Source organism: Engraulis encrasicolus, chromosome 10, assembly GCF_034702125.1.
Source record: "Engraulis encrasicolus isolate BLACKSEA-1 chromosome 10, IST_EnEncr_1.0, whole genome shotgun sequence".
In the NCBI taxonomy this organism is placed as follows: Eukaryota; Metazoa; Chordata; class Actinopteri; order Clupeiformes; family Engraulidae; genus Engraulis; species Engraulis encrasicolus.
Genome location: NC_085866.1, coordinates 47887938 through 47899142, shown reverse-complemented (window position 1 = coordinate 47899142; position 11205 = coordinate 47887938). Strand labels below are relative to the sequence as shown.

General features: G+C 44.1%; 1 protein-coding gene across 2 annotated transcripts in view; it reads left to right on the top strand.

Annotated features, from left to right (window-relative positions):
* Nucleotides 1–10296, top strand: part of LOC134457215 (DENN domain-containing protein 2D-like) — a 24130-nt gene extending 13834 nt beyond the window's left edge. For both annotated transcript variants that reach the window (XM_063209104.1, XM_063209105.1), the window contains 10 exons: nucleotides 880–992; nucleotides 1620–1689; nucleotides 1958–2035; nucleotides 3051–3191; nucleotides 5276–5424; nucleotides 6553–6727; nucleotides 7188–7238; nucleotides 7383–7464; nucleotides 8939–9178; nucleotides 9777–10296. In XM_063209104.1, the coding sequence (XP_063065174.1) occupies nucleotides 880–992; nucleotides 1620–1689; nucleotides 1958–2035; nucleotides 3051–3191; nucleotides 5276–5424; nucleotides 6553–6727; nucleotides 7188–7238; nucleotides 7383–7464; nucleotides 8939–9178; nucleotides 9777–9850 (1173 nt within the window). In that variant the 3' untranslated portion in view covers nucleotides 9851–10296. The remainder of the gene's footprint in view (nucleotides 1–879; nucleotides 993–1619; nucleotides 1690–1957; nucleotides 2036–3050; nucleotides 3192–5275; nucleotides 5425–6552; nucleotides 6728–7187; nucleotides 7239–7382; nucleotides 7465–8938; nucleotides 9179–9776) is intronic.
* Nucleotides 10297–11205: the final 909 nt, after the last annotated feature.

Sequence of the window (11205 nt, the reverse complement as noted above, 5' to 3'; positions counted from 1 at the left end):
GGCTTTTATGGCTTTATTTGACAGGAGAGTCGAAGATGGTGAGAGGAAGCGAATGGGACAGGGAGACAGGGGAGGATCAGGAAATGACCCCGGCCGGACTCGAACCGGGGTCCCAGTGGGTGGGCATGCAAGCCCAAATGTGGGGGGCTTAGCGCGCCGCGGCACAGTGCACCTGAGTCCACTGTTGGAGCTTATGGCACAAACACACCAAACAGTGACTAGAGTGACAACGGCAACAGAAGCAATTGGATTTGCATGAAGGATCTGTGGACAGAAGAGACAAAAGTGATTTGGGCGACAAGAGGCCATTTGAGCGTCACGAGCAACTGTTTGTAGTTGCGTGTCAGCAGATATTGTGGTAATGAGTTATGGTGTGGTTCATTGACCGCTTTAGTCACTTCTGGTGTGTTCTTGTTAAAGGGATTGAAGGGCTGTCAAAGCCACTTCTGATGGCAAAACCCTGTCGTGTCTTGCATCCAGGTGCTGGTGGGGCTGCAGCTTTTCGTTCGTATCAATAAGTATCACTACTGCGTGCTGATAGACATCCTTTTCTGTGTTATTGTCAAAGGTCAACCAGTGTGTAGTGGTGACTCCCTTTTATTGACTTCCACTATTCTATCTCTTCCTGTACATGTAACTTAGGTAGATTTCACTAACTAGCCAGAAGATTGTTGTGTCTGTCAAATGTTGATTCAAAAATGTGTCGGGGCTTTCATTAATTTCTGAAGCTGTGATTGACACCTTTGCTACTTTGTTGAAAGGTTTGCAACGAAGATGAGTCCCCTTCTTCTGTGTGTGTGAGAGAGATGGTTAAGTGCTGATAGAATGGTTTAGTTCAGTAAAGGTGACTCTCTCTCTCTCTCTCTGTCCCTCTACCAGAGAGATGGCATGGTGCGATACCAAAAGGAGGAGCAGGAGAAGACCTTCAAGGCCATCACGCTCTTCTGCTTTCCTGAGGGCATCAACTGGGAACCCCTCACAGAGTATCGCAGGTGCGGACCCAGGCACACACACAGGCACACACACAGGCACACACACAGGCACAGGCACACACAGACACACACACACAGACACACACACACAGACACACACACACAGACACACACACACAGACACACACACACACACAGACACACACACACAGACACACACACACAGACACACACACACACAGACAGACACACACACAGACAGACACACACACAGACAGACACACACACAGACACACACACAGACAGACACACACACAGACAGACAGACACACACACACAGACACACACACACACACAGACACACACACACAGACAGACACACACACACACAGACAGACACACACACACACACAGACAGACAGACAGACAGACAGACAGACACACAGACACACAGACACACAGACACACAGACACACAGACACACAGACACACAGACACACAGACACACAGACACACAGACACACACACACACACACACACAGACAGACACACACAGACAGACACACACACACACACACACACACACACACACACACACACACACACACACACACACACACACACACACTAGTGGCAGTGTAATTGCTCATTTTCTAATCATTTTCTGCTCTTCCATATCCTGATCAGTGAGACTTTCTCCTTCGTCTTGACTGAAATTGATGGCAGTCGGAGGAATGGCTACTGCAGAAGGCTGCTGGTAATGATCAGTTTTTGTTTGCACTTATATCGACTAAATATACTCATTAACAATAATGAAACAATATTTGGACAATTATTAAACTGTCATGTTCTCTCTGTACTTTTTTGTCACTGATTTGCTCTGCCTCACCCATTCTCTTTCTCTCTCCCACTTTCTCATTCACTTTCACTCTGTCTCTCTTTCTCTTTCTCTCCCTCTTTCGTTTTCTCATTCACTTCACTCTTCTCTATTTCTAATTTCACTTCTCTCTCTCTGCCCCCCTCAGCCCCATGGTAACGGTGCACGACCTCCTGAAGCGTACTGCATCATCAGCTCTGTGGCCTGCTTTGGCCTATTCTCCAAGGTGAGTCTCTCTCTCTCTCTCCCTCTCTCTCTCTCTCTCTCTCTCTCTCTCTCTCTCTCTCTCTCTCTCTCTCTCTCTCTCTCTCAGCGATCTGCTTTGGCCTCTTATCCGAGGTGAGAAGAACAGGGTCAAAGGTTGTCTGCTGCAATTTCGACTGGAGTCAGTTATGAGTGCAGAGAGGCAACGTTAAGCCCAAGTGATGAAGTCTTGTGTTTTGAATAGGTCCACAGAGATTACCAGAAATATGCCAATATGCTAGTGACTCAAACACAAACAAGCTTGGATGGATTTCGGGTCCACATAACAATGACGTTGCGAGCGAAAGGAAAAAATTGTTGGTTGTTACTGGATTACTGATATGGCTTGATGCACTTGATTTTAAAATGTATCTGTTGAAATAGATAAAATACAGTAGAGTTTCTTCATTCATCCCGAAGTAATCTAATGCGCCCTCTGCGTTCTGGGAGGAGAAGAGGTTTCCAGCTGTATGGGTTTACAAGGATACAGACGCGAAGCAGAATTGGGCTGTTTTCTCGACAGCTTTAGGAGTCAGTTGACTCAAGTTTACTAATTTACTCTCCTCAATACTCTCTTGTTCCTCCACACCCCTCCCTTGTTTCTCTCTCTCTCTTTCTGTGTGTCTATCTCTATGTTTATCACGTTTTCCTCTGTCACACGTCCTCCGGTGTCTCCTCTCTCTCTCTCTCTCTCTCTCTCTCTCTCTCTCTCTCTCTCTCTCTCTCTCTCTCTCTCTCTCTCTTCTTTCTCTCTCTCTCTCTCTCCTCTCTCTCTCTCTCTCTCTCTCTCTCTCTCTCTCTCTCTCTCTCTCTCTCTCTCTCTCTCTCTCTCTCGGGGAGAATGGGGAGCTGAGTATGATTATATAGGGGGGGTGTAATGGATGTATTGTGATAATGTACGATGAGTAAGCGGTGTTAAAATAAAGGCATTTTTAAATCTCTCTCTCTCTCTCTCTCTCTCCCTCTCCAACCCCCCCCCCCCTCCCCCGATACAACAGATCTTTGATGAAGTAGAGAAGCGTCGGCAGATATCTATGGCGATGATCTACCCCTTCATGCAGAGTCTGCGAGAAGCCCCTTTTCCTGCCCCCGGCAACACTGTCAAGATCAAGAGCTTCATCCCCGATGCTGGCACTGAGGTATAGGCTGATACCCATGCATATATACTCACTCTCTTATTCATTCACACACACACACACACACACACACACACACACACACACACACACACACACACACACACACACACACACACACACACACACACACACACACACACACACACACACACACACACACACTTACAATGAACATGTAACACTGAGAGACTGACTTATACAGATGTGAGTTGTAGTGTGTGTGTGGGGTGGGGGTTAAAGGAACAATAGCAGAAAGAGCATTGGGGATATGTTTGGGCAGAATATTAATCATTTTATTGTATCTTACAGAAATGTCACACCAATGATGTCACACCCATTTTCCCAAAAATGGCAAAAATTAAGCGAAATTCCACGAACCACTGAGTGCTTTACTTTTTCCATTTTTCCACCCAAACGTCAACCACACACACACACACACACACACACACACACACACACACACACACACACACACACACACACACACACACACACACACACACACACCTAGAGTAAACCAGTAAACCAGAAAACTCTCTTGCACAAATTTGTACCACCCTAAGGGCCGTACACACACACGTCGCTGCTAGTTACTCGCTCAGCGAATGAACTCAATAGAATGTCAATATGTTCCATCGAGACTAGCAGGCGAGTAGGCGAGTACTGTACAAGCGATGCGATGTGGGCGGATCCCGAGTTGAAAATATTTTATCTTCGAGCGAGGCGAGTAAGCGAGTAACCAATTGGAAGGCAGAGTTCGGTACTTCTCGCCTGTGCATTGGCGGTTAAAGCCACGGGAACTTTCAGCGAACGTTCCATGAAAGACAGGCGAATAAGCGAGCAAGCGAGAAGCTAGTAAATAGCAGCGATGTGTGTGTACGGCCCTTAACAACCCTTGCAAGTACTGGTATGAAGGTAACATGCTGTATAGAGACATGATCTAGACAGAGATATCAGTGTTGTCAATAAAATGCTTTGTGACCTTAAAAGGAATGTGCAGTAATAGAGCTTCTAGAACAGCTTAGCATTGACCACGACCAAGTGCTAACCCACACGCCCCAAAACGCATGGCCTGGTTATTTATGTTGATGACTTCCTTCTTCGTATATCCAGACATGGCCTCTTGCACACAAATATGTGTTAACTCGAGTTCAAAATGACCTCGTGTTCAGTTATAAACAAGGGACCACACAGCATTAAGGGGCATAACAGAGTTGACCGTTACACCGTTACACATTCGGGGCAGTAAGGTTGTGCTTTGCTCTCCATTATACACTCGCGGAGCGTCTTTATTCTCTTTATCCTCTTGTTGGACCCCCTTTTGCCTTCAGAACCTCCTTAAATGCTTTCAGCAATATTCAGGTAGGCTGTGGCGTAATGGCGTTGCAACGATTCTCTAAGGGGCGTGCGCAGCCAGGGGTCCCTCTTCAACCTCTGATTGTCGGAAACCACAATGGAAATAAGCTTTCGAGCTGTATTGTGCTATCCTGACTCTCTGTTTTTTTAATTTAAGTATGTGGTGCGGTTTTTATGAAACTCAATCATGTATTTATTTCATTTATATGAACTGAAGATGTCAAATAAAATCATTCATTCATTCATTCATGCTGTCACTCAGAAAAATGAGCTCATGTGGTTGGCTGTTAAGCATCTTCCCCCCCCCTCACATGGCGAATGGATACGCTATGTTAAGTCAAGTGGTGTCCAAAATACATTGAAATGAATATGCTTTTTTGTGTCTGGTGTAGCCAGTTTCATGGATTTATAGTGGAAGCTAATTGTTAAAGGCACACGTAGTTGCCAGGTAGTAACTGTGACTGTGTGTGCAGATGATCAGTCTGACGCGGCCCCTTAAATCGTGGTTGGAGCATGTGGACTTTAGGACTCTGCACTACTTCAGTGATTTAAAGCTATGGCTTATAGCTTATAGCTATGGGTACCAGCTAGTACATGTGTGTGTGTGTGTGTGTGTGTGTGTGTGTGTGTGTGTGTGTGTGTGTGTGTGTGTGTGTGTGTGTATGTGTGTGTGTGTGTGTGTGTGTGTGTGTGTGTGTGTGTGTGTGTGTGTGTGTGTGTGTGTGTAGATGATCAGCCTGACGCGGCCTCTTGAGTCGTGGCTGGAGCATGTGGACTTCCGGACTCTGTTCCGCTGCCTCAGTGATGACGAGGTGCTCCAGGTGTTCGCCTCCACCGTGCTGGAGAGACGGATCGTCTTCATCGCAGAGGAGCTCAGGTACTGTACACACTTGCACAAGCAAGCGTACATACACACACACACAGTCCTGCAAGCACGGACACACACACACACAGTCCCGCAAGCACGGACACACGTACACATACCCTTGTCACTCGTCACTGACTCACACATTCAGTCATAACACAATCACACTCACACTCACACTCGCACTCGCACTCGCACTCGCACTCACACTCTCACTCTCACTCTCTCTCTGTCTCTGTCTCTGTCTCTCTCTCTCTCTCTCTCTCTCTCTCTCTCTCTCTCTCTCTCTCTCTCTCTCTCTCTCTCTCTCTCTCTCTCTCTCTCTCTCTCTCTCTCTCTCTCTCTCTCTCTCTCTCTCACACACACACCACGCAACCGGACACGCATGCATGTACAGTACACGCACACAGACACAAACATCTGTTGGATGTGTGCACAAGCAGATGCATGGTCTAGGGCAGGCTTGCCTGGAGCTAATGACTCATTCTTTAGTCAATAAAAGTCACAAGCTGTCAGCTTACCTTCCCACTCTGACAACACTTCCATAACCCCTCAGCAAGCTCTGTGCAGCGCCAGGAATGCATCGACCTATGGTGAAAGGAATGTGCCTCACTTTCCATAATTTGACCCCTCCAGCAACAATTCATATTAGGATCAGAAGTGACCTAAACATGTAATGCTTGTGGCTATGCATTGTTTGGTCATTTAGTTTACTTGTACATGTTATGCACATAGGAGAATTGTGTTTTTATATATCTTTGATTGCTCATTCTGCTTATGATGTGTTTGTATTCTGGCATTATGAAGAGCACTTGCTTGACATAATAATGTCATAAAGTCAAAGTGATCATAAAGACATAACTTTAGTGCATTTCTCTGGTGCTCTGGGTTTTGGTAAAGAGGCAAGGATGATCCATACACTGGCTATCACATTAATACATTTCTTATAGTGATATTTCAGTGAGAATTAGTGTATAATTAATGGAACTTGACGGTGTGCAGCATTTCATTGCCTCTTTACTTGAACAGATGTCTTGACCCTTCACTCATTTTAACTTGATGGGTGTGGGTGAAAGTTGACTGTGCGAGACTGTGTGGGTTTTGACCAACTTTTTCCTGTCTGGCTTGTCACGTCCCCAGCACCCTGTCTCAGGTCATTCACGCCGTGACGGTACTGCTCACCCCGTTCACATGGCAACACACCCTCATCCCCATCGTCCCGGAGATCCTCATTGACTTTGTGGATTCGCCCACGCCATACCTGCTGGGCGTGCAGAAGCGACTCTTGCACCTGTTGGATTTGAGTCAAAGTGACGTAAGTATTGCTGTTCGACATACCAATTTCGGTCACTGGCCTCTTTTACAAGAGACATTTAAAAAAATTAACTCAATTTAATTCTGAATAAATCTTAATTCCGCTTCGAAAATAATCATGTAAACACTTCACAGTGCGGAAATAAATGAAAGTTCAATGTAAACTCGACGGAACTATTTCATTCTGAATTATTAATCAGGATTAAAAACGTCATGTAAACATCGCCATTGGCCTAAATGTTTTAAATGTTATGTATTAGAAGAGATCACTTGACTGCAAATCAGATCTACCGTTGGGTACTAAAAAAGTTATTTAATCTAATCTTAATGGCCTAGTTTTTACAGATTCTCATGTTGAAATCTGCCTGAAGAGCTGCAGTGTTTCATTTAAGTCGCTTGAAGATTTCTTTCACACCTTACTCTCCTCTTTATCACTCATCTTTTTCACATCTTTTTTTCAGCTGCTGGTAGTCGACTTATCAGAGAACAGGGAGGAAACATTTATCGCAAAAGTAAGTTGTGAACAGGTTGTCTTCTATTTTAATGCCTGTGAGAATTTTCTTGCTGACTTTTGAGAGTTTGACCACACTTCTATTTACATGTGGTGGGTTGGTCTAATGTGTGTTTTTGTGTATGATGTCATTTTTTTTTCTTAGATTGGAGATGAGAAGACTCTTCTTCCCCACAAGCTTCGAGATGAAATCCTCCAGGCGCTAAAGGCCAGGCCGGAGAAAGCCAGTGAGTTCCAGCCTCAATGTCTGTGCAGCCCTGTGGCTCCCAAACTTTTTCTGCTGCGACCCCACCATTTTAGACTTAGCAGCATTTTCATGACCCCCTCTCTCCCATTTTCCAAAAGGCAAACATTTTTTTCCCTTTAATATATTTACCTCGTCTTAATTTCAAATAAGAATTAAGTAATATTATCAACCATACAACTCTATACTGTTCCAAACAAATTGATGGGAATGGTTATATCCTATGTTTTATGCCCTCAAATCTCTTCACTCCATGATCTCCACAAACCCCCTAGGGCCCCCGGCCCCCTGTTTGGGAACCACTAAATTACCCAACATTATAACTTCAGCTGCACTGTTCAAACATGCATACAGAGCTATATTGCAGAGGCTGTTCACACACGCAAGAAGCCGGCCTATATGCCTCAGGCAGCAGACACATGCAAACAGATCTATCTACTGTATATACACCTGAGGCTGTACATGCACACAGAACCTGATACCACAGATTATTATCTAGAAATTATGGACTAGCACCCTAAAATGACAGTAAGGAGGATAATGCAAAAAAAATGTTGGGAAAAAAAGATACATACACATACAGCCCCTACATCTGATCTCTGGAGGTTTTCCGTTTCACAGTGCAAATATGTAAGAATCTTGTGACTTGTGAAGGCAGACAAGCTCCTTACTCACATCTCAGAGGAAATGACTTGTGTTTGGCAAGGTCTTTGCACAACTATGTTGTTTATCTTAATAGAACTACATTGTTGACGCATTGCTGCACAAAACTCTCCAAGTAGCCTAGAACTGAGAACACAAAAATGTATATGATCCTATAACTTGTCATACTAAGCTTCCACGCTGTTAGGTAGTCTGACTTTTTAAGTAATGTTTATCTTGTAGACAAACGAATGGATAATATTGTAGATAGATTAAGTCTTATGAATTAGTTCATTGAAGAAGTGTGTTTTCTGTTGCATCCTGTGTATTGTCTACCACCTCCTCTGCTAAATGTTACACTACACTAATACAGTTTTACCCAAAGCACTTGGTCATTTTAGGTACAGGATATTGCAGTCCCTGGACCAATATGCACTTAGGCGTCTTACTCAATGTTCATTACTAGTCCAGCCTTGACTGGTTAGGGTGGTGGTCTTTTGATCAGAGGATTGTATATTTGAATCTCTGTAATCGACTGTAATCTGTACCCTGTGATAACTAAGTTGCTTTGGATAAAAACGTCAGTTTGAATGAAGGCTCTAGTAGGTAATCAAGTAAAGGTTGCAGTTGAAGGGAACTGGCTCACAATTTATGCTGATGCAATAATAAACTTTTATTGCATATTAATGCCATAAAATAGACTTTAATTGCACATTCCTATACTATGCAGTACATGTTCATTGCACCTGCATAAGGTGTGCAAGTTCCCTCCGACTGTCCAGGAAAGTGACATGCTGATGTGTTGTTCTTGATAGCTGTGGAGGAGCTGAACAAAGTGGTGCCGGCGGCCTTCTTCCCCTTCTTCATCAAGACGGTGGGCCACTTCAACCACCACGTAACGCGCAAGCCAGGCGAGCCCGCCGTCTTCCAGCGGAGGAACTTCTACAAAGCACTGGAATCAAAAAGCACTCGCCACTTCGTCAAGAAGTTTGTCATGACGCAGATGTTTGACCTCTTCATCCAGGAGGTGGAGCAGCAACCGGCCTCTCAGGAAGGTAGGTTATGCTGCATCAGAGGGGGTTCATTCACCGGTGATTCTGTAGCCTAGTTGGCGTTCGCAAGCAATTGAATGTCAATGGGGGGTTTCACTTGCCTGCGTTCGCCCCCTAGTGTGCACACAAGAGGAACTGCAGCTAGTTGGCGTTCGCAGGCAAGTGAATGGATGACAAAGGGGTTTTCACTTGTCCGCGTTCGCCCCCTAGTGGGCTTCCAACAGGAATGGCAAAATCTTACTGGCTACGGGAACCAATGAGAGTGAAGCTTCTCTATTCTAATTTCTCTGGCTGCATGATCACCTGGGGTGCAAGTTAATATTTGTGCATGTCCAACATAAAACTTGGGGCACAAGGTCTGAGGACAGTGTGAAGTAGAGGTTGGGCAATTGATCTGCACCCTGCAATCTGTCGTACAGGGAAATGGTCACAAATGGCAAAGTTTATCTGGCCCACTGTTGGGCCAATTCTTTTTCGCGAGTGCTGATCAGTCGGCCCAATTCTGGCTTTGTCCGCGGCCCAACAGTGCCAACATTCAGCCAAGATCGGGCCGACTGTGCTTGCTACCCACTATGAAAATGCTTTCCTTTGTTTTCCTCAGGGTTTTTCCAGAAAAAGGTTGCTGAATACCACGAGAGGATGAAAAAGGAGAAGAGTAAAAAGACTAAACACTAAGAGGGGTTTTGTACTCTCAAAGACTGTATAAAGAAAATGTGTACGTCTGGGGTCTTTTTAAATTTCTATGAATGTAAATTTGTATTTGTAGATTATTTAAATGGTCGTTCATCATCGGATTATAATGTGACTGAGACTGGATTACAGGTTGGTAGTGTGACTGAAATCTCTTACTTTTTCCTTGTGAGTGTTTGTAATGTTTTTATTGTATGTGCTGCGTGTAGATCTCTGTTTTGGGCTTCTGTCATACTGATGCTGAAGCTCCAGAGTCCTGTGGACTGTATCTTGTAATATACGTTGTCTGAACAATTCCAATGGTACCAGAAACTGAGCCATTCTCATGAACACAGGGCACAGGGGAGGGTTTTTTAAAATATGCTGTCGGTACTGTTTTCCAATAATGATTTTTTTTTTAAATAATAAAAAGTATGTATTGAAAACCCAAACCCTTTTGCTTCCTGTGTATTTGGTGGTGTCAAGAGTCATGGATTACTTTGGGTATTTGCTGTGTTGATCTGCCACCTGCTGGCCATTTGAGGTACAGTAAGGCCCATGAAAGATTATGGAAAAAAGTATATCGATGCCACAGTCATACACAATCAGGACTGTAATCAAGTCAAGTCCACCTTTGTAGAGTGCAAGACCAGGAGTAGTCCGAGAACAAAAAGGTTCAAGCCCACAACGATTAGAGTCCAAGTCTAAGTCACATGTCAGTGTAAAGCAATTAAAATAATGGATGACAATAATATGAATGATGTTAACCTGCCATGAATGAAGATTAACTAGTATGTTCTTTGCATTAAACCTCCAATTTAGTATATGGCCAGTGTCCTAAAAGAAATTAATAAAGACTTGGGCGAGTCCAAAAGCTATGCTTGGCAAGACCATTGTCCGAATCTGAGTCTAAAGTCAAGTTCAAGTCCATTGATGAAAGGATTTGACCTGGTCTCAAGTCCAAGTCAGGCCTGGAGAGTACTACAGCCCTGTTCACAACCGCCATTTAAACTGTGGAGGATGGTGGCCAGATTAGGTATTCCAACTATGCATCTCATCAAAACTGTGCTGCCTGTTGCCAAATTTGATCTTTCTTGAATATTTACTCATTAATAAACTAATATTTACTAGTGTGACCAAAGGACAGTAAGTTTTGCAGCTAAAAATGTATTTCTAAAAATACAAAACGGTGGACATGGAGAAGATCCCCTTTCTCATGCATGAAACACGTAATTTTCCCAGTCATAATGAATACTAAAAAAGGTAACATTTGTGAATGGGCAGCATGAATTCTGGAAATAAACCCCTACACATTTTACACAGTGCACTTTTAAAGGAGCAAACCAACATCGAAGATGTAC